The sequence below is a fragment of the Pristiophorus japonicus genome, chromosome 5 (assembly GCF_044704955.1).
Source record: "Pristiophorus japonicus isolate sPriJap1 chromosome 5, sPriJap1.hap1, whole genome shotgun sequence".
Lineage (NCBI taxonomy): Eukaryota > Metazoa > Chordata > Chondrichthyes > Pristiophoridae > Pristiophorus > Pristiophorus japonicus.
Genome location: NC_091981.1, coordinates 250,988,390 through 251,012,997, shown reverse-complemented (window position 1 = coordinate 251,012,997; position 24,608 = coordinate 250,988,390). Strand labels below are relative to the sequence as shown.

Genomic DNA, 24,608 nt, shown 5'->3' with positions numbered 1-24,608 from the left:
ATACAAAATATTTATTCAAAATCGCTGCCATTTCCTTTTCCTATTATTAATTACCCAGTCTCATCCTCCAAGGGACCAGCTACTTGCTTCCATTTTATATACCTGTAGAAGCTCTTACTGTCTGTTTTTATATTTCTTGCGAGTTTCCTCTCACTTTATCTTCTCTCTCTTTTTATTATGTTTTTACTTGTCCTTTGCTGGTTTCTAAAAATTTCCCAATCCTCTGGCCTTCCATAAGAACATAAGAAATAGGAGCAGGAATAGGCCATACGGCCCCTCAAGCCTGCTCCGCCATGTAATACGATCATGGCTGATTCAATCATAGACTCAGGTCCACTTCCCTGCTTGTTTCCCATAACCCCTTATTCCCTTCTTGGTTAAGAAACTGTTTATCTCTGCCTTAAATTTATTCACTGACCCAACAGATCTCTGAGGCAGCAAATTCCACAGATTTACAACCCTCCGAGAGAGAAAATTTCTCCTCAGCTCAGTTTTAAATGGGCGGCCCCTTATTCTTCACAACATTGTATGCCTTTGTCTTCAATTGGATATCATTCTTTTCTTCCTTAGTTAGCCACGGATGGTTCATCCTTCTCTTAGAGTCTTTCTTTCTCACTGGAATATATCTTTGCTGAGAGTTATGAAATATCTCCTTAAATGTTTGCCACTGCACATCTACCTTTAATCTATTTTCCCAGTCCACTTTCACCAACCCTGCCTTCATACCGTTGCAATTGCCTTTGTTTAAGTTCAAGGACACTAGTTTGAGACCTAGCTTCCTCCCCCTCAAACTGAATTTGATATTCTACCATGCTATGATCACTCTTCCCAAGAGGATCCTTTACTATGAGATCATTAATTAATCCAGTCTCATTACGCATTACCAGATCTAAAATAGTCTGCTCCTTGGTTGGTTCCACAACGTATTGTTCTAAGAAAGCATCCTGAATACACTCTATGAATTTTTCCCCAAGGCTACCTGTGCCAATTTGATTTGTCCAATCAATGCACAGATTAAAATCACCCATGATTATTGCTATACCTTTCTTACACTCACGTTCATGAATGCAGAGTGTCGATTTCCATAGGTATCCTGGTTCCTGCAACGCCTACTTGAATGACGATACTTTGCAAATCGCTATTAGATACCCTCGTGCTCCTGATCTTACAGTAAGACAAAGGTCCTCCACCAGCCTGTCCTCGCTGCACAGCACTGGCCCCCAGTCATCAAGATCCATGGCGCGGCCCTGGACAACGTGTACCACTTCCCTTATCTCGGGAATCTCCTATCAACAAGAGCAGGCATTGACGATGAGATCCAACACCGCCTCCAGTGCAGCCTTCAGCTGCCTGAGGAAAAGAATGTTTGAAGACCAGGCCCTCAAAACTGTCACCAAGCTCATGGTCTACAGGGCTGTAGTAATACCCGCCCTCCTGTATGGCTCAGAGACATGGACCATGTACAGTAGACACCTCAAGTCGCTGGAGAAATACCACCAACGATGTCTCCGCAAGATCCTACAAATCACCTGGGAGGACAGACGCACCAACATTAGTGTCCTCGACCAGGCCAACATCCCCAGCATTGAAGCACTGACCACACTTGATCAGCTCCGCTGGGCAGGCCACATAGTTTGAATGCCAGACACGAGACTCCTAAAGCAAGCGCTCTACTTGGAACTCCTTCACGGCAAACAAGCCAAAGGTGGGCAGCAGAAATGTTACAAGGACACCCTCAAAGCCTCCCTGATAAAGTGCAACATCCCCACCGACACCTGGGAGTCCCTGGCCAAAGACCGCCCTAAGTGGAGGAAGTGCATCTGGGAGGGCGCTGAGCTCCTCGAGTCTCATCGCCGAGAGCATGCAGAAATCAAGCGCAGACAGCGGAAAGAGCGTGCGGCAAACCAGTCCCACCCACCCCTTCCCTCAACTATCTGTCCCACCTGTGACTGGACTGTGGTTTTCGTATTGGATGGTACAGCCATCTAAGAACTCATGTTAAGAGTGGAAGCAAGTCTTCCTCGATTCCGAGGGACTGCCTATGATGATGATGCTCCTGATGACTTGGATCTCCAGAACTTCCTCGTCCTGTTGCTTCTCTTCAAAGCTATGTAGTGTCTGGCAATTTCTAATTATAGCTTTAAAAGTTAGTTTAATCTTCAGTTTTCACCTTCACAAGATGCTCAGTTTTCTTGCAGAAGAAACATTCTGCCTTCACATAGTGACAACTTTGTTCAGTGTGTTGTGCCAGACACTGATAGCATGACTTCAATGCACTATTAACTTGGCCAGTTATTGAGGCCTTGGGGGACCAGCTGCCTTTTGCTTTTAACCTGCAGGCGATTCACCTCGGTTGTCGGATGACTGGAAATGGTGTGAAACTTTCAGGAGTATTGGTCGGCCATATCCATCGACATAGCTGTCTAACAAGCTAACTAAAAATTCCAGTTAGGGGTTGTTAACAAATTTCTTCTGATTGCTTCATTTTTCATCCCACAAAAAAGCGGTCACGTAATGCTTGGTCCTGAAAGTTTACGAAATGACAGTGAATGGATAGCTTTTTTAACGCTACAGTGTACTCACTGATACTCTTGTCAGTTAATTGATCTCGTATTCCAAAACGATAACTATCAGCAATTTCCAGGGGCTCAGGACTTCAGTGCTGTTCTAACTTGGTTAGAATCTCTGTCAGTGGTGTGTCCTTTGGTTTGACGGGAACAAGCACATTTTTCAGGGTGTCATACACCTCGGGCCTGCTTCAGTCAAGAAAACAGCCCGTTTTCTTTCTAAAACCACCTGGTTAAGGTTTTCATCATTGGGGACTTTGATACCATTCATGGTGAAAAACATTTCTAGCTGCTCCACATATGCTCTGAAAGTGTCTTGTCCATGTGTCCTATTATTCCCATAGGTGCAACCATCTGGACTCCTTTCTGTTCAGCCAAGTGTGCTTGTAATTTACCTGTTCTGCAAAATAAAGAACCTCTCAAAGTCATTCTGTCGGTTGGCTGGTCATCCACCAACAAAATTTTTACCAGAGAATCCAGAAATCCCATTCTCGTTGCCAAGGTGATATATTCTTTATGACATCACTAAGCACACTACACACAAGATAGCTCGACAGGAACTTGTCATCATATGATCTGGTTGCATGATGCTTTTATTGTATTTACATTAACAGTTGCATTACCACAGTAGTCCACTAGGCAGAGCTCTATATTATAATATCGCACACTTTCCTCAGGCGATGAGAGTAATGTACTCCAACCTGCGGAGATGAGCATATTGTACACCTTCCTTGGGAGATGAGAGTATTGTACACATTCCTTTGGAGATGAGAGTATTGTACACATTCCTTGGGAGATGAGAGTATTGTACACCTTCCTCGGGAGATGAGAGTATTGTACACCTTCCTCAGGAGATGAGAGTATTGTACACCTTCCTCGGGAGATGAGAGAAAATTGTACACTTTCCTCAGGAGATTAGTGTATTGTACACCTTCCTCAGGAGATGAGAGTATTGTACACCTTCCTCGGGAGATGAGAGAATTGTACACCTTCCTCGGGAGATGAGAGAATTGTACACCTTCCTTGGGAGATGAGCGTATTGTACACCTTCCTTGGGAGATGAGAGAATTGTACACCTTCCTTGGGAGATGAGAGTATTGTACACCTTCCTCGGGATAATGACTGCATACATTCTTACTATTGCAATTAGTAGCTTCTGTTATTTACTTCTACCCTCATCAAGGGACTGCACTACATTGAACAATACGGTGCAGACGTTCTTTAACCAAACAACTAATTATTTTTTCAATTAAATTTTGCTTTTGCTATGTAAAAACAAAACTAGATGCCCTTCTGTTCCCCCTCCCCTTTCAATGTTTCCCCTCCTCTCCTTGGAAGCAGACTGATGGTGAGGTGTGTGAGCACCAGAAGCCTGCCTTTACTGCACTTGAGGGGGCCATACCTTATGAGAACCTGAGCAGTGAATGACTTTGTCCTCTTGCAACCTCCAGGTGTCTACTTCCAGCAGTATCAGCATCAGGAATGCTGGCTGTTTTTCTGCTCCTTATCCTAGGAGTGCTGAGGACACTGTCATACCCTAGCTGACATCCACTTACTCAGCATATATCGCAAATCAAATCTGGGACCTTCCTGACAAGTGTGGCTCAGTTCCACCCTGTGCAGTGTCCAACCGAGGCATCCCGGGCCCTTGCTTTTGTTAATTTAATAAGGGTTTTGTAGAAGAACAACTGGAAATAATTTATATTCAAGTCTGTAAATTGGACAATATTTAATAGTTCTTGTGGAAATGATGGGTAATTCACCAAACAGTATAATTGCAGCATAGTAAAGAAAGCAATAATAGTCTCTTGAAAAGCATTGAGAATGGATTCGATGCAGAGGTACCAACTGGATGCAGTCAGAATTGAATTGAATTATGTTGCAGGTTATTCACTATGTTTAAAAATTAAGGAAGTTCATGTTTCCGGAAACATATATGGGACAAGAAAAGGCAATTAGGACTGTTCAGTCCGTCTCGTTACCAGATCAATTCCAATCGTGGATTCTGCCCAAATCGGTTTCCTAAGCGAGGCTGCCAAGGAAAGGTAAAATACAGCTGTGTGCAATTTTGTCACAGTCCTCAACGGGACTGGGCTCTTCCAAGAAATAATTGACTGCTAGAGCAAACAAAAATGTAAAAGCTGGAAATCTGAAATTTGAAAAAGAAAATATTAGAAATATGTGGCAAGCCAGTCAGTATTTGAAAAGCTAGGTTAACGTTTTGGCTAGAGAATCATGATCAGATCTCTCTACCCACACCACTGGCCTGTCTTTGCTCTGTACAGGTGCTGATGAACTTGTATGCTGCCTACATTTTCTATATTTATTATAAATTCTGTTTTATGATATCACAATACTTCACACATAGTCCCCTGGACACAGTATGTGAGGAAACCATACATTTTTTTAATGCAAGTGGATTTAGGATTCTCTTCAAACAGCACTGAAAAGCCTATTGAATGATTGCAATGCTTCGCTCTCTGTTACAAGCACAAATTTATTCTACAGGCTGCAAGATTCTGCCCTCGAGATAATGATCACAAGACACCAATTTCTTCGGACTATTTTATTTCCATTCATGGGTCTCTGGCTGCTGATTCAAACTCACGTTACTAAAGCAACAATATAACTCATAACAGAATGTTGCCTTGACGGCCCCATTGCCCTCTGACATCCCTGCATATAGTATAGGAATTTCTCAATATGTCTATCATCACTTGTAAAAATATATTTTTGCCACATTGTTATATTTTATGTTATATTTGTGGTATTGAACTGAAAATACGAATGGTTCCCGCTGGCTCTGGTATTTATCGACAGGGCTTATCTCTGACCACACGTGATCAGCTCTGCTGGGCAGGCCACATAGTTTGCATGCCAGACACGAGACTCCCAAAGCAAGCGCTCTACTCGGAACTCCTTCATGGCAAACGAGCCAGAGGTGGGCAGAGGAAACGTTACAAGGACACCCTTAAAGCCTCCCTGATAAAGTGCAACATCCCCACTGACATCTGGGAGTCCCTGGCCAAAGACTGCCCTAAGTGGAGGAAGTGCATCCGGGAGGGCGCTGAGCACCTCGAGTCTCATCACTGAGAGCATGCAGAAATCAAGCACAGGCAGTGAAAAAAGTGTCCCACCCACCCTTTCCTTCAACCACTGCCTGTCCCACTTGTGACAGGGACTGTGGTTCTCGTATTGGACTGTTCAGCCACCTAAGGATTCATTTTTAGAGTGGAAGCAAGTCTTCCTCGATTCTGAGGGACTGCGTATGATGATGATGATTCTTCAGAGTACATGTGACCACATTACTTGCATGTTATTCCGGGAGGTCCATGGACTGAAGACAATGAGGGGGAGAAATTCAGTCAGTTAGCACCCCTGGAAAGGGTCGGAACAGCGGCGATAAAGAGGTCGGAGCTGCGAGCACCGGCATTCGCGCCACTTGGCACATTCAGTGTGCCGGTGCCGGCTGCACTGAGCAGTATCGCCCGGGAGCGTCGCACCAGTGGGCAACACCCCCGGTTTTGACAGCGATGCGATATTTGGTTGGAGTGGCACACGTAGCACCCTGTACTGACACCGCTAGAGAAAGCTGATGTACAGAGCTGTCCCGGGGCACTAAGGGAAGGAATCATTTTAAAAAAGGGAAGTGAAATTTATATTTATTTGAATTTTTTTGCGATTCACCTTTATTTGGAAGGGAGTACTTTATTGGGAATGGTTTTTGTGCCGATTTTTTTTTTGTTGTTGCAGGGAGGCCTCTCTTCGGCTGTTCTGAAGCTGGCTCTTTAGCAACGGATTTTCAGTTGCTCACCCTGCCTAGGATCTCTCGGGGCACAGCAACTGAATTTTTTGGCTGCCGTTGCAAACCATTTTCCGACGCAAAATTTACAGACCCGCCACCATTAGCGCCCGAAGAAGCCTCCAACCGAATTTCCACCCCTGAGATTCTCCATTTGCCCATGATCCTTTGAGGTCAGACATTTTTTCTTGCAGATAATACAGGTTTTGCCAACTCGGAAAATGTATTGCTGTTAACGGTTACCGCCCACCTCCAGCACACCTACATAGCTGGGAAAAATCCATCATCCAGCACCATATTAGAATATTCAAAATATACCTCAGTCATGCCCACTACTCTCCGTAGGTAGAACGTTCCCCAGAACAGATGAATTGAGAAGGATACACTGATGATTAGTTATCTTCATTCAGAATGCATTATCACAGAGCTGAGACAGACTGTTTTAATCACACATATGGCAAACAATACATTGTTATGTATTAATGAGAAAAGGCCATCAGGCCAATACACATTTTCCCATTTTTTTTCATGGACTTAACCCCACCTACCTATTTGCACTCGGCACCTCCCATACACCGTAACATCCTGGGAGAGGACGGAAAGTCACAGCCAATTCAGGAAAGCTCTGGTAGAAATCCCTCTACAACTCTTCAAAGCAAGCACAACTATGTGCCAAACCTGGTGGCTATTACTCAAGATCTTACTTTCCTCTGCCGTGATCTTGTAGTTTTTCAAAAATGTATCGAATGCCTTCTTGGAGGACAGTGAGGTATATGTTCTCACGACTGCCTCCTGAATGATGCACCACAGCGCTTAGTTAGTGACAGATTGCAATACGTGAAATTCCTTGCTGCACCCTCTCAAAAATGCCATTCGACCAAATGTCAGAGGCCCTGCCACTGCCCTGCTGAAAATTATTAAAAAAGCAGTGTTTAAATCACTGGCTCCAATCCTAGCGTGTCAGCAACTCTGGGGCAGAACATGATAAACTGCAGAAGAAAACTGGTGCTGGTTGGTTGGCGGGGGCGGGGGGAGATAGATAGTGAAGTGCTTTCTGTTAGTGTTATGAAAATGGGAAAATATAAGGAGAGGTAGTAATACCACTGTCCTATCTTTGGCTGCCCTGTTACACTTTTCTGCTTTAATGCCAGCTTTAACATGAGACCAAATTTATTTTACCAGCCATTGCTGCCAGATAAAGGTTAATCAAAAATTGGGCAGTAATTTTAGCATCAAAAGAAACGTCTCAGCCATGATTTTTAACTCTACACTTATCCATCTCATTTATGCGCGAATATATTCCTTCATAAATAGATTAATGGAATAAAGTTGAATGACAATAAAAATGAGTTGCGCAAAATAAATTTAGGAATACACTTCATATTTTGTAACAAACAGAAGTTAATGTAACAATTAGTCATTTATTTTTATATATCTATATAACTTGCTGAATTAACAAATAAGCAGTTTAAATAGTGAAATACCTTGGAGAAATTGAGGTTACTTATTGATCTATGCATGGTATAAAGTAATTGTTACTGAAAAATATTGTAGACATCAGTGAAACTATTGCTTGCACTGGCTTTATGATTTCTCTCGCTTAATGTACTGCATCCTAACACCCAGTTGTCAACTGAATATTGTACACCACTGGCATCCCATTAATTTTAGCTGCAAACATCAGTCTTTAATTGTGATTAATTATCAGTCATTTGAGATGCCGATGTGACCACGCTGGGTGTCACCTCTGCTGACTGTGGGGTTCAGCTGTTTTCTGATGACTCTACTAATTTTTTAATGATGCTAAAATTCTTGGGGCAGAAAGACCAAATTACAAATGTGCGTAGGGCTTTTTGTGCAATATGCATTGTGCAAAGCACTTGCCTGAAGAAAATATGTGCTTGGAAGTGGAATTTGCTGCCTACATGCCTATGGTGGTTATTGGAAAAGAGTTGGTGAGATTTTCGGGCTTTTCCACGTGCTTTGCCATTTTTGTGCAGTACAAATTAACTGTATTTAAAAGAGAAAAATTGATTGTAAATTTTTAATTTTTTTGCTCCCCAGGGACAAACTAACAATGAAAGAATTGCAGATTGATAAAATCTGAGGCAAATTTTTGTCTTCACTGCTGGGGCAGTTGCCTGGCAGAACGGATCACCCACCCGTTAAAGAACCCGTCTGATTATCATTCCATTGATTTCAATGAGATGAAAATCGGACAGATTCTATTCTAGTGGCATGATCCACGCTGCCAGATTACTGCCCATGCAGTGAAGACAAAAGTTTACACCTCTCTGTTTACTCTGGTTTTATTGTCACTGTATGTCTGCAATAAGAAACAGAAAAGTGACACATCAACGTTCACTAATTAAATGTTCAATTTTTAGATATTAGCCTACTGCTGTCTAACAAGACTACACCTTTTTAAAAAAACAATATGGTAGCTCACCTCCCATTTCTGTGGTTGAAGGCTTAAACCTGCGTAGAGATTAATATTTCAACTAGGAGCCTCCCATTTAAATGAAGAAAGTACGGAGTGAGGTCGGATGTGCAGAAGTTTGAGTTTTTATTTTTCTCAGAGGGTGATCGACCTGTGGCACAGCATTCAGGAGGCAGGAGTGAGAACATACACATTGCAGTCCTTCAAGAAGGCATTTGATGCATTTTTGAAAAACTACAAGATCACGGCAGAGAAAAGTAAGATTTTGAGCAATAGCCTCCAGGTTTGGCACATTCTTGTGCTTGCTTTGAAGAGTCGGAGAGGGATTTCTACCAGAGTTTTCCTGAATTGGCTATGGCTTTCCATGCTCTCCCGGGATATTATGGAGGCGTGGAGGGTGTGGAGTGCAGGTGGGATTGAGTCCTCGAAAAAATGGTAAAATGTGTATTGGCCTAATGGCCTTTTCTCATTCTTAATACATAACATCATGAAGCGGGAGTTCGTGGCGTTGGTGAGGCCTATAAAGGCCCAGCGGCAGCGAGAGGTGGCGGCAGTCAGAGGCGGGAGTTCGTGGCGTTGGTGAGGCCTACAAAAGGCCCAGCGGCAGTCAGAGGCGGGAGTTCGTGGCGTTGGTGAGGCCTACAAAAGGCCCAGCGGCAGTCAGAGGCGGGAGTTCGTGGCATTGGTGAGGCCTACAAAAGGCCTAGCAGCAGCGAGAGGTGGCGGCAGTCAGAGGCGGGATTTCGTGGCGTTGGTGAGGCCTACAAAAGGCCCTGCGGCAGCGAGAGGCGGCGGCAGTCGGAGGCGGGAGTTCATGGCGTTGGTGAGGCCTACAAAGGCCCAGCTTGTGCAGCTCCAGCCGGGAGAAAAAGCAAAAAAGAAGTAGAAAGAAATCAAAAGGTGACGTGACAGCCAAAGGGGTAAGTGATTGGCTGGCGATTGGTGAGTAGCTTTTCTTTTTTCTTTTTTATATCAGTAAGTAACTTGTTGACAGTGTTGTCGCCAAATTAAGTGTATCTAAGGGTTAAGTCATGGCAGGAGAGCTCGGTCATGTGGTATGCTCCTCCTGTACCATGTGGGAACTCAGGGACACTTCCGGTGTCCCTGATGACTACGTGTGCGGGACGTGTATCCGCCTCCAGCTCCTGACGGACCGTGTTGCGGAATTGAAGCTGAGAGTGGATTCACTCTGGAGCATCCACGATGCTGAGAATGACGTGAGTAGCACGTGTAGCGAGTTGGTCTTACCACAGGTAAAGGGTACACAGCCAGATAGGGAATGAAAGATCAGCAGGAGGAGCAGTGCAAGAAAGGTAGTGCAGGGATGCCCTGCAGTCATCCCCCTGCAAAACACATACACCGCTTTGAGTACTGTTGAGGGGGATGACTCATCAGGGGAGGGCAGCAGCAGCCAAGTTCATGGCACCGTGGGTGGTTCTGCTGCGCAGGAGGGTAGGAAAAAGAGTGGGAGAGTGAAAGTGATAGGGGATTCAATTGTAAGGGGAATAGATAGGCGTTTCTGCAGCTGCAACCGAGACTCCAGGATGGTATGTTGCCTCCCTGGTGCAAGGGTCAAGGATGTCTCGGAGCGGGTGCAAGACATTTTGAAAAGGGAGGGTGAACAGCCAGTTGTCATGGTGCACATTGGTACCAATGATATAGGTTTAAAAAAAAAAGGGATGAGGTCCTACGAGATGAATTTAAGGAGCTAGGAGCTAAATTAAAAAGTAAGACCTCAAAAGTAGTAATCTCGGGATTGCTACCAGTGCCACGTGCTAGTCAGAGTAGGAATCGCAGGATAGCTCAGATGAATATGTGGCTTGAGCAGTGGTGCAGCAGGGAGGGATTCAAATTCCTGGGGCATTGGAACCGGTTCTGGGGGAGGTGGGACCAGTACAAACCGGACGGTCTGCACCTAGGCAGGACCGTAACCAATGTCCTTGGGGGAGTGTTTGCGAGTGCTGTTGGGGAGGAGTTAAACTAATATGGCAGGGGGATGGGAACCAATGCAAGGAGACAGAGGGAAACAAAATGGAGACAGAAGCAAAAGACAGAAAGGAGATGAGTAAAAGTGGAGGGCAGAGAAACACAAGGCAAAAAACAAAAAGGGCCACTGTACAGCAAAATTCTAAAGGGTCAAAGTGTAAGCTCGGTGCCTCAATGCGAGGAGTATTCGGAACCTGGAAGAGGGCTCTGAGCTAGTTAGAGTGGGTGAGAGCTCAGATGAACAGGACTCCAATAAAGAATGCAAAAGGCAGGAGGCAACAGAGCAGAGTAGCACTGGAATAAATGTAAACCACAAGGTGAGAGGAAGGGACATTATGTATGAATATAAAGGGAATGCAGGAGGGGTCAAAACTAAAAATCATGGTTTAAAAACTAGTATTAAAACACTCTACCTAAACACATGCAGCATTCGAAATAAAGTAAATGAGTTGACGGCACAAATCATTACAAATGGGTATGATTTGGTGGCCATTACAGAAACATGGTTGCAGGGTGGCCAAGACTGGGAATTAAACATACAAGGGTATCTGACAATTTGGAAAGATAGACAAGAAGGGAAAAGAGGTGGGGTAGCGTAGCTCTTTTAATAAAGGATGATATCAGGGCAGTTGTGAGAGATGACATTGGCTCTAATGAACAAAATGTTGAATCATTGTGGGTGGAGATTAGAGATAGTAAGGGGAAAAAGTCACTGGTGAGCGTAGTTTATAGGCCCCCAAATAATAATTTCACGGTGGGGCGGACAATAATCAAGGGAATAATGGAGACATGTGAAAAAGGAATGGCAGTAATCATGGGGGATTTTAACCTACATATCGATTGGTCAAATCAATTCTCACGGGGTAGCCTTGAGGAGGAATTCATAGAATGCATACGGGATTGTGTCTTAGAACAGTATGTTACAGAACCTACAAGGGAGCAAGCTATCTTAGATCTGGTCCTGTATAATGAGACAGGAGTAATAAACGATCTCCTAGTAAAAGATCCTCTCGGAATGAGTGATCACAGTATGGTTGAATTTGTAATACAGATTGAGGGTGAGGAAGTAGTGTCTCAAATGAGCGTGCTATGCTTAAACAAAGGGGACTACAGTGGGATGAGGGCAGAGTTGGCTAAAGTAGACTGGAAACACAGACTAAACGGTGGCACAATTGAGGAACAGTGGAGGACTTTTAAGGAGCTCTTTCATAGTGCTCAACAAAAATATATTCCAGTAAAAAAGAAGGGCGGTAAGAGAAGGGAGAACCAGCCGTGGATAACCAAGGAAATAAAGGAGAGCATCAAATTAAAAACCAATGCATATAAGGTGGCCAAGGTTAGTGGGAAACTAGAAGATGGGAAAATTTTAAACGACAGCAAAGAATGACTAAGAAAGCAATAAAGAAAGGAAAGATAGATTATGAAAGTAAACTTGCGCAAAAGATAAAAACAGATAGTAAAAGCTTTTACCGATATATAAAACGGAAAAGAGTGACGAAAGTAAATGTTGGTCCCTTCGAAGATGAGAAGGGGGATTTAATAATGGGAAATGTGGAAATGGCTGAGACCTTAAACAATTATTTTGCTTCGGTCTTCACAGTGGAAGACACAAAAACCATGCCAAAAATTGCTGGTCACAGGAATGTGGGAAGGGAGGACCTTGAGACAATCACTATCACTAGGTGGGTAGTGCTGGACAGGCTAATGGATCTCAAGGTATACAAGTCCCCTGGTCCTGATGAAATGCATCCCAGGGTATTAAAAGAGATGGCGGAAGTTATAGCAGATGCATTCGTGAAAATCTACCAAAATTCTCTGGACTCTGGGGAGGTACCAGCGGATTGGAAAGCAGCTAATGTAACGCCTCTGTTTAAAAAAGGGGGCAGACAAAAGGCAGGTAACTATAGGCCGGTTAGTTTAACATCCGTAGTGGGGAAAATGATTGAAGCTATCATTAAGGAAGAAATAGCAGGACATCTAGATAGGAATAGTGCAATCAAGCAGACGCAACATGGATTCATGAAGGGGAAATCATGTTTAACTAATTTACTGGAATTCTTTGAGGATATAACGAGCATGGTGGATAGAGGTGTACCGATGGATGTGGTGTATTTAGATTTCCAAAAGGCATTCGATAAAGTGCCACACAAAAGGTTACTGCAGAAGATAAAGGTACGCGGAGTCAGAGGAAATGTATTAGCATGGATAGAGAATTGGCTGGCGAACAGAAAGCAGAGAGTCAGGTTGGAAATTGGTGGTTAGTGGTGTGCCACAGGGATCAGTGCTGGGACCACAACTGTTTACAATATACATAGATGACCTGGAAGAGGGGACAGAGTGTAGTGTAACAAAATTTGCAGATGACACAAAGATTAGTGGGAAAGCGGGTTGTGTAGAGGACAAAGAGAGGCTGCAAAGAGATTTAGATAGGTTAAGCGAATGGGCTAAGGTTTGGCAGATGGAATACAATGTCGGAAAGTGTGAGGACATCCACCTTGGAAAAAAAAACAGTAAAAGGGAATATTATTTGAATGGGGAGAAATTACAACATGCTGCGGTGCAGAGGGACCTGGGGGTCCTTGTGCATGAAACTCTTTTTGGAGTTCATCTGCAAAAAGTTAGTTTGCAGGTGCAGCAGGTAATCAGGAAGGCGAATGGAATGTTGGCCTTTATTGCGAGAGGGATGGAGTACAAAAGCAGGGAGGTCCTGCTGCAACTGTATAGGATATTGGTGAGGCCGCACCTGGAGTACTGAGTGCAGTTTTGGTCACCTTACTTAAGGAAGGATATACTAACTTTGGAGGGGGTACAGAGACGATTCACTAGACTGATTTCGGAGATGAGGGGTTTACCTTATGATGATATATTGAGTAGACTGGGTCTTTACTCGTTGGAGTTGAGAAGGATAAGGAGGGATCTTATAGAAACATTTGAAATAATGAAAGGGATAGACAAGATCGAGGCAGAGAGGTCGTTTCCAGTGGTCAGGGAGACTAGAACTAGGGGGCACAGCCTCAAAATACCAAACAGCCAATTTAAAACCGAGTTGAGAAGGAATTTCTTCTCCCAGAGGGTTGTGAATCTGTGGAATTCTCTGCCCAAGGAAGCAGTTGAGGGCTAGCTCATTGAATGTATTCAAATCACAGATAGATAGATTTTTAACCAATAAGGGAATTAAGGGTTATGGGGAGCGGGCAGGTAAGTGGAGCTGAGTCCACGGCCAGATCAGCCATGATCTTGTTGAATGGCGGAGCAGGCTCGAGGGGCTAGATGGCCTACTCCTGTTCCTAATTCTTATGTTCTTATGTTCCCACATTACCGTGACCAGCAATTTTTGGTATGGTTTTTGTGTCTTCCACTGTGAAGACCGAAGCAAAATAATTGTTTAAGGTCTCAGCCATTTCCACATTTCCCATTATTAAATCCCCCTTCTCATCTTCTAAGAGACCAACATTTACTTTCGTCACTCTTTTTCGTTTTATATATCGGTAAAAGCTTTTACTATCTGTTTTTATCTTTTGCGCAAGTTTACTTTCACAATCTATCTTTCCTTTCTTTATTGCTTTCTTAATCATTCTTTGCTGTCGTTTAAAATTTTCCCAATCTTCTAGTTTCCCACTAACCTTGGCCACCTTATACGCATTGGTTTTTAATTTGATACTCTCCCTTATTTCCTTGGTTATGCACGGCTGGTTATCTCTTCTCTTACCGCCCTTCTTTTTCACTGGAATATATTTTTGTTGAGCACTATGAAAGAGCTCCTTAAAAGTCCTCCACTGTTCCTCAATTGTGCCACCGTTTAGTCTGTGTTTCCAGTCTACTTTAGCCAACTCTGCCCTCATCCCACTGTAGTCCCCTTTGTTTAAGCATAGTACGCTCGTTTGAGACACTACTTCCTCACCCTCAATCTGTATTACAAATTCAACCATACTGTGATCACTCATTCCGAGAGGATCTTTTACTAGGAGATCGTTTATTATTCCTGTCTCATTACACAGGACAAGATCTAAGATAGCTTGCTCCCTTGTAGGTTCTGTAACATACTGTTCTCAGAAACAATCCCGTATGCATTCTATGAATTCCTCCTCAAGGCTACCCCGTGAGATTTGATTTGACCAATCGATATGTAGGTTAAAATCCCCCATGATTACTGCCGTTCCTTTATCACATGCCTCCATTATTCCCTTGATTATTGTCCGCCCCACCGTGAAGTTATTATTTGGGGGCCTATAAACTACGCCCACCAGTGACTTTTCCCCCTTACTATCTGTAATCTCCACCCACAATGATTAAACATTTTGTTCATTAGAGCAAATATTGTCTCTCACAACTGCCCTGATATCATCCTTTATTAACAGAGCTACCCCACCTCCTTTCCCTTCTTGTCTATCTTTCTGAATTGTCAGATACCCCTGTATGTTTAATTCCCAGTCTTGGCCACCCTGCAACCACGTTTCTGTAATGGCCACCAAATCATACCCATTTGTAATGATTTGTGCCGTCAACTCATTTACTTTATTTCGAATGCTACGCGTGTTTAGGTAGAGTGTTTTAATACTAGTTTTTAAATCATGATTTTTAGTTTTGACCCCTCCTGCAGCCCCTTTATATTCATACATATTGTCCCTTCCTCTCAACTTGTGGTTTACACTTACCCCATTGCTACTCTGCTCTGTTGCCTACTGCCTTTTGCATCCTTTCTTGGGGTTCTGTTCATCTGAGCTCTCACCCACTCTAACTAGCTCAGAGCCCCCTCCTGGGGTCCCATCCCCCTGCCAAGCTCGTTTAAAGCCCTCCCAACCGCACTATCAAAACCACCCGCGAGAACATTGGTCCCGCCTCTGTTGAGGTGTAAGCTGTCCGACTTGTCCAGGTCCCACCTACCCCAGAAGCGGTCCCAATTGTTCAGGAAACTAAAGCCCTCCCTCCTACACCAATGCCCCAGCCACGTATTTACCTGACTAGCCTTCCTATTTCTACCCTCACTAGTACGTGGTACTGGCAGTAATCCTGAGATTACCACCTTTGAGGTCCTGGCTTTCAATCTTACTCCCAGCTCCCTAAACTCAGCTTTCAGGACCTCACCCCACTTTCTACCTATGTCGTTGGTACCAATGTGGACCACAACCACTGGCTTTTCCCCTTCCCTCCCCAGAATGCCCTGCAGTCGCTCAGTGACATCATTGACCCTTGCACCAGGGAGGCAACACACTATCCTGATGTCACTTTTGCTGCCGCAGAAGCGCCTATCTGCTCCCCTAACTATTGAATCTCCTATCACTATAGCCCTTCCCGTCTTCTTCCTCCCCCCCTGTGCAGCTGAGCCACCCACGGTGCTGTGGACTTGGCCCTGGCTGCACTCCCCAGAGGCATCACCGCCCTCGCCAGTAGTCAGAATAGAGTACCGGTTGGAGAGCGGGATAGCCTCAGGGGACTCCTGCACTACCTGCCTCGCCATACTCTTGTGTGCGGTGGTCACCCATTCCCTATCCTCCTGTGCCCTTTTAATCTGTGGGGTGACCAACGCCTGAAACGAGCTATCCACGTACCTCTCGTTCTCTCGGATGCTCCTCAGTGCTTCCAGTCCTCGCTCAAGCTCCGAGACTCGGCGCTCGATTGGAGGAGCTGGAGACACTTCCTGCACATGTGGTCATCCCCGTTGCGGGAAGCATCCAGGAATTCCCACATGGCACAGGTGTTGAATTCAGTTTGAACGAGCTGCCCTGCCATCCCACTAGTTACCCTTAAAGAGACGATTCACTTGGCTGATACCGGAGATGAGGGGGTTACCTTATGATGATAGATTGAGTAGACTGGTTCTTTACTCGTTGGAGTTCAGAAGGATGAGGGGTGATCTTATAGAAACATTTAAATAAATGAAAGGGATAGGCAAGATAGAGGCAGAGAGGTTGTTTCCACTGGTCGGGGAGACTAGAACTAGGGGGCACCGCCTCAAAATACCGAACAGCCAATTTAAAACCGAGTTGAGAAGGAATTTCTGCTCCCAGAGGGTTGTGAATCTGTGGAATTCTCTGCCCAAGGAAGCAGTTAAGGCTAGCTCATTGAATGTATTCAAATCACAGATAGATAGATTTTTAACCAATAAGGGAATTAAGGGTTATGGGGAGCGGGCGGGTAAGTGGAGCTGAGTCCACGGCCAGATCGGCCATGATCTTTTTGAATGGCGGAGCAGGCTCGAGGGGCTAGATGGTCTACTCCTGTTGCTAATTCTTATGTTCTTATGTTCTTATATTGTTTGCCATATGTGTGATTAACACAGTCTGTCTCAGCTCTGTGATAATGTATTCTGGATGAAGAAAACGAATCAGTCTCAACTAATCATGAATTCTCAATTAATTTGTTCTGGTACAAAAATGTTTGTTTGGGCCTCTCCTAGAACCAGCCCACAACTGAAGAGGGGCTTCAATACAAATTTAAGGCACAGATACCACAGGGAGGCCATGACTAAATATATTATATGAGTAAAAAGAGACTGATTAAAAACTTTTTTTTGTGTATTTTTCATTCACGGTATGTGGGCATCGCTGGTAAGGGCAGCATTTATTGCCCACTTCTAATTGCCCTTGAGGTGGTGGTGAGCTGTTGCAGTTTTTTGTAGTGGCTTGCTAGGCCATTGCAATTAAGAGTTCACCTCATTGCTGTGGGGCTGGAGTCACATATATAGGCCAGATCGGGTAAGGACGGCAGATTTATTTCCCTAAAAGGCATTAGTGTGCCAGATAATCAAATTTAAATTCCCCAGCTGCCATGGAATATGAACTTGTGTCATTAGCCCAGGCCTCTGGATTACTTGTTCAGTGACATAACCACTATGCTGCCATACCCAGTTTTAAATATATAAGATTGCAGCTCAGTTTGGTAAATGCACTGCCCAGTGGAACTGAGTCATACAGATTTGGAAAGTCCCAGATTGGGCCTTCTCTGACTTAGCAGATCTCAGCAGGATGCCAATAGAGGTACTACAATTGGTCTCAATACCTCTACTCAGAAGGAGGAAATTATTTAATGTTTCCACCCACTCCTCATCACTATGCAGTGACTCCTGCTGGAAAGTCTGGGTGCTTGGGCATAAAGTGGGCAAAGGTTTGGGCCCATCTGTGATGCCCACTGTGGTTGAATGGACTAGCAACACAAGGGTTGCTCGTGAAGAATGGTCACATTCTTGATCCCAAAGGAGGCTAGTGCCTGTGTAAGACAAAGGTCCTCTACCAACCTGCCCCCGCCACACAATACTGCCCCCCCCCCCTCCCCCGATTATCAAGATCCATGATGAAGCCTTGGACAACGTGGACCATTTTCCATACCTCGCGAGCCTACTGTCAACAAGGACAGATGTCGATGACGAAGTCCAACATCACCTTCAGTGTGTCAGTGCAGCTTTAGGTCGCCTGAGAAAGAGAGTGTTTGAAAATGAGGACCTCAAACCTGGCACCAAGCTCATGGTCTACAGAGCAATAGTGATACTCACCCTCCTATATACGTCAGAGACATGGACCATGTACAGCTGGCACCTCAAAGCACTGGAGAAGTACCACCAACGCTGCCTCCGCAAGATCCTGCAAATCCATTGACAGGATAGGCGCACCAACATCAGTGTTCTCACTCAGGCCAATATCACCAGCATCGAAGCACTGACCACGCTCGATCAGCTCCGATGGATGGCCACATCGTCCGCATGCCCGATACTAGACTCCCAAAACAGGTGCTCTACTCAGAGCTTCAACACGGCAAGCGAGTCCCAGGTGGGCAGAGGAAATGCTTCAAGGACACCCTCAAAGCCTCCTTGAAAAAGTGCAACATCCCCACCGACACCTGGGAATCCCTGGCCCAAGACCACTCAAAGTGGAGGAGAAGCATCTGGAAAGCACCAAACACCGAGTCTGTTTGCCAGGAGCAAGCGGAAGCCAAGCAGAAGGAGCGCACAACAACCCAAGCACCCCATCCACCTGTCCCTTCAACCACCGTCTGCCCCACCTGTGGCAGAGGCTGTAGGTCCCACATTGGACTCATCAGTCACCTGAGAACTCATATTAATGTGGAAGCAAGTCATCCTCGACTCCGGGGGACTGCCTCAGAAGAGAAGAACTATACCTCAATGCCTTCAGGGGAGGAGAGAAGTAAACGAAAGGGAAGATCTGTGTTTATTATCAACAATGTAACTAAAATGATTTAGTCTCTGTAATGAATATGATTGAGGGAGTTTCTTTTCTTGACTTATGTCAGCTACACTAATATCAACATCAGTTCTGATACAGCACCTGTGTTAGATGATTATGTAGGAAAGATAATATGGCTTAGAACTATCTACATTCATATAAGGTATGAATTTCTCATCAACCCACCTCAGCAGCTTAATTGGAATTATCTCTGATTTCTCATTGTTTTCACAAAAGGTCACTGAAGGGAGAAATTCATAAGGAAGCTGCACAGAAAACAATCCTGTATCTTTCATTATTTTAAATCTGTTTCCTAATACAGTATAAATCTTCACAGAGCCAGGTTATGAATCATTTACTAATAATTTTGTGTCAGCTGTTAGTCACATGTCTGTCCAATTTCATCACACAGTGGCAGCTGTGGCTCAGTGGGTAACATTCGCGTCTCTGAGTCAGAAGGTTGTGGGTTCAAGTCCCACGCCAGAGACTTGAACACAAAAATCTAGGCTGACACTCCACTGCAGCGCTGAGGGAGTGCTGCACTGTCGGAGGTGCCGTCTTTCGGAGGAGATACTAAACCGAGCCCCGTCTGTTCTCACAGGTGGACGTAAAAGATCCCCCATGGCACTATTTCAAAAAAGAGCAGGGGAATTATCCCCGGTGTCCTGGCCAATATTTATCCCTCAATCAACATCACTCAAACAGGTTATCTGGTCATTATTGCTGCTTCTGGGATCTTACTGTGCGAAAATTGGCTGCTGCGTTACAACAGTGGCTACGCATCAAAAGTACTTAATTGGCTGTAAAGCGCTTTGGGACGTCCAGTGGTCGTGAAAGGCATTATAAGGCTGGAAGCTTCCCAGCCCTGCGAGTGCGGGTTTGGAGGTGGGCCCGCTGTCAAATTGACTGAGATTGGCAGCGGGACAGGATCCCGCTCTGAAACTGTCTCCATGTCAGTTTCTCAACTATCTGGTTTGCCTGTGGCTCACAGACCCGTCAGCAAGCGGCAGGTCAGTCAATTAAGGTACTTAACAGGTAGTTTAATGGTATTTAAGATGATTATAACCAGACACTTACCATTTTACCAACTTTTTGAGGAGTTTGCCGTCCCTCCGGGAGCACGCAAGATTAAGTGTGTCAGGTTCTCAGTGTCTCTCCATTGCTTTCAATAGGTGACAGCTGCAAAAGTGGTATAAAAGCTACCATTTCACAGCTGTTCACTTTCTAATCTCAGAAGCTGTAGCCTCAGAAGCTGTTTGAAAGAATCTTTTCAGCTTTACTACACACTTTGGGATTGTTTGTAGTGAATTCTATATTCACTCTAACCTTCTTGAAGGAACATTTCTGACCATTGACAGATTGCTTCTCTCAACTCAAATGGATCTGGCATATCAAGAATCAGAATGGGCACGATGTATGCTCTTGCATCTTGGTCCTCAGAGTCTGATGAGGAAGAGCCGCAGGAGCAGCAGAACCAGCAACAACAGGAGCACCAACCTTCCCCTGAGCCCCCTGATGCTGTACAGGGCGGGGGGCATCATCGTAGAGATGCGCCACACCAGAGGCATTGCCCCCAGCGCAGGGTCTTATCGTCAGAGGATGAGCTACCTCAACATGACGGAGCAGCAGTGCCAAAGGAGACTCAGGCTATTGCACCAGGTGGTCACCGACCTTTGCGCATTGCTGGAGGAAGATCTGCAACCCAAAGGACGGGGGGGAAACCCAGTGGCTGTCAAAGTCACTCTTGCCCTCAACTTCTTCGCCTCAGGCTCCATGCCAGGCATCTGCCGCAGACATTAACGGCATTTCCCAGTCTGCCGCCCATAGATGCATCGTACAGATCACTGATGCCCTGTTTAACAATTCTGGCAACTACATAAAGTTTGCTACGGATCAAGCCAGTGTGACTGAGCAGGCGATTGGCATTGCCGCACTGGCTGGCTTCCCATGGGTCCAGGATGTGATTGGCTGCACACATGTGGCCATCAGGGCACCCCATCACAATCCGCAAGCTTTTCTGAACCGCAAGGGTTTCCACTCCCTAAACGTTCAGCTGGTGTGTAAACACAGTAAAATCATCATCCATGTGTGCACCAAGTTCCCTGGCTGCTGCCATGGTTCTTACATCCTGAGCCACTCCACCGTCACTCAGCTTTTCTCACCGCCAACCAGTCTTTCAGGTTGGCAGCTTGGGGACAAGGGCTGTTCCCTCAAGGCGTGGCTGATGACACCTTTGAACGAGGCTGATGGACGGACAATCAGAGCTTCATCTCCACGAGATCAGGAAACTATAATTGAGCAAACTATAGGGTTGCTTAAAATGCGGTTCAGATGCCTGGACAAATCTGGAGGGGCCCTTCAGTATGCACCAGCAAGGGTATCGAGAATAGTCATGGTCTGCTGCGCCCTGCACAACATCATTCAGCATCGAGGACTGCCACGAGATGATGAAGACGGCGCAGAGCGAAGAGCTTCATCGAAGGGGGAGGAGCAACAACATGAGGTTGACGACGCCAATGAGGAAGATCTGGAGAAGCCAGCACTGCCATTAAGAAAGAACGTTGCTGCTTGTAACGCCAGGGACGCCCTCATAAATGCCAGGTTCCAGTAACTTTATGGATGTCACACTTTCACCTGACTTTCACCTGACTTTTTACCTGACACAGGCGTCCACATGTTAGCATGATTCCACACCAACAACATAAACCATTCAATCAATGACTACTTCCTTCTTTTCATGAACAGCACCATTGCTGCATGTCAAGTCAGCCCTGACCCTACACTCTGTCACCTCCATTCTATTCCACACATCTGGCTGCGACTGCAAAGTGTGACAAAGAAATGATTTAATTACATAGCTCCATCTTAGACAACCATCATGATGAGAGTGAGAATCACATGTGAGTGATGACCTTTGTGACTATTTGTGTGGGATCTTTCTTTTCCAGGTGCTGCCACATGGTGCAACCCCTGTGGCTTTAGCAGAGGTAGGGGCAGCCTCCTCCTCATCTCCCTGCTGCTACTGCGAAGACACCTTTGATGGCTGCCTTCTGGGTTTTGGGGCCTGTGAGGGCCCCGCCAAAGTCTGCTCCTCCTGCGACTGTGTGGGGGCAGACTCGGCCATCACTCTCCGGGGAGGCATCTGGCGCTTGGAGAGGAGCCGCCACTTCCGTGTCCCCTCCCACCACCATCTCTCTCATGGGCCACCCACACTTCCCTGCAAGCAAGGAGCTGGATAGCACCTTGCTGCACTTCAGTGGGGCCCTGGGGGCCCACATCTATACAGACACCCTTCCTAGGAAGGATGTCTATGAGTCTCTGGTTTCTCTCTTCCATAGATGCCCATCTATTTAGAAGCAAAACCATGTTGTCATTACACTGGTGCTGTGATTCCTCCATGCAGGTGGCCACCCTATCCATCGAGGAAGCTATAGTGATTACGTGGTGCTCATGTTGGAGATGGTCTCCTCCATTCTCTGCACACTCGTAGTCAGCGCAGTCGTAAAACCTGTCAGAGCCTCCTGCACGTGTTCCTGCAGCTCCAGGATCGCCCTCTCCCTGGATGGCCCCCGAGGCTCAGCGTCTTCAAGCAGCCGAACAGAGCTAGGAGACTCCGGCACCCTCCGACGAGGAGTTTCCACTGCTGTCACTGTCTCCACCATCTGTTCTTGCTCACTTGTGATCTGAGAGACACCAGGTGACAACACTGCTCTATCTCGCGACGGCCCCACCGAGGTGTGCGTATCTGCGCTGGTGCTGGGTTGCGTTGTCTGAGGCGACGCTGCACCCTCGGAGGCAGTAGGCTCTTGCTCATGGACGGTGGGGGTGGGGGGCTCCTGACGGACCCGTTGGAGAGTAAAGACGTTATATAAAAATATCACATCTCAAGTGCAGACACATAACATTATACACATCATCAACGTTCATTTTCTGATCACATAACACCCCATATGAGTGACTGATGAAAGGCATGCAACTGTATGGATAATGATTCTGTCACCAGTTTCTTCTATTGAGCCTCTCTCTCCATCCCCCACTTCCGGAACCTCCACCACACCAGCACTATCGAGCGCTGCCTCCTCTGCACTTGACAAATAAAAGATTGACTGAGGGCCTCCTCCCGTTCTCTCCCTCTCACTCTTATTGTGGGCAATCTTTTCCTGCAAGGAGGCAAAGAAGAGAAGTTTTAAAGAGAATGATGGAATCACCATCATCAATGCAGTGGGATCGAGCTTCACAGGGAGACTTTGATGGAGTGGCGTGGCGATACCAAGTTGCCTCCTATTGTGCTGTTACTTGCTTTCATTGCATAATGATGATGCTGAGTGTGAGGGGTAGAAACTAAGACCTTATAATGTAATTACAGCGAGACGCATGGATGAAGGTCTGAGGGATCTTGGGCTGAGTAACGTTGTGCAGGAGTAGGGTTGGCAATGCACAATGGTGGGGATATGATAACAGGCACAGCAGAATCAAGGTAAGTGTAGATTTATACTTACTTTTCCTGATCTTAGAAGACCATTAAAGCTTTTCCTGCACTGTACCCATGTGCGAGGCATTACTGAATTCACCGTAATCTCTTCGGCTATATTAAGGCAAGCTGATTTAATCTGTTGGGGAGGGCTCTTCCTGTCATAGGAGGGAAGAGAACCTCTCTACGTGCCCTCACACCCTCAACAAGATGCTGGAGGGACTCATCATCAAAACGATGTACAGATCTCTCCCTTGCAGACGTCATGGTACAGACCTCCACTCACTAACACAAGCTTCACGAAAGAATACCCAACTGTCCGCAAACAGGGCCATGTCCCGTTTAAATATACCGGCAAGAAACATGTCATCCGGTAATGTCACCAGACCCACTCCCATTAATTGGAATGGGAAATGAGCAGGGCGGGCCTAACTCGGCTCATTATGGTAAGATCTTATTTTTGGCCGGAATCGTCACAGGAGTGGGTTCGCCACCCGCTGCCGCCATCTCCCGCCTTCACCCCGCCCAGGTAGGGGAAATGGCGACCCATAATTGCAAGTTTTATTTCTTTTCTTTCTTATTTATTTATGACACAGTGATACCTACATTTATCAAAGTCAATTTTATTGTTTTCTTTTCCATCTTCTCCAGTTCTGAAAACAACAGTTCCATGGGTTTCAGCAGCCTTTTGGTAGTCCCTTTATTGTTCATATATGAGCTCAGAGGGTAAGTGTTGGCAAGTCGTTGGACTGAGTAGGCAACACAACTGAGTTTGATCCCATCCACAAAGGTGCACTGTCTACAAGATGTACTGCTGCGCCTCGCAGCCCTGCAATATCTATCTTCGAGAAGGGCAAGAGCAGAAAGATCTGGAAACCACCATCACCTCCAGGTTCCCCTCCAAGTCACACACCACCATATATCACTGTTCCTTCATTCTCACTGGGTCAAAATCTTTGATATCCTTGCCTAACATAACCATGGGAACACCACCACCACAATGACTGCAAGGAAACAGCTCACCACTACCTTCTTACTACCACTATCCTGCCACAGGACTGAAATCTTATCAGCGTCACAAATGACATCCAATGTGACTGTGACCGTCGTAAACTATCCCTCCTTGTCCTTCTCGATTTATTTGCAGCCTTTGTCTTCCAGTGCA

At 45.6% G+C, this 24,608-nt stretch overlaps 1 protein-coding gene across 1 annotated transcript; it reads left to right on the top strand.

Moving 5' to 3' along the window:
- Nucleotides 1–20,384: 20,384 nt before the first annotated feature.
- On the top strand, nucleotides 20,385–21,583 carry LOC139264160 (putative nuclease HARBI1). Its single transcript, XM_070880245.1, has 2 exons — nucleotides 20,385–20,492; nucleotides 20,741–21,583. Exons 1-2 carry the CDS (start codon nucleotides 20,385–20,387, stop codon nucleotides 21,581–21,583), a joined length of 951 nt encoding a protein of 316 aa, XP_070736346.1.
- The last annotated feature ends 3,025 nt before the right edge of the window (nucleotides 21,584–24,608 follow it).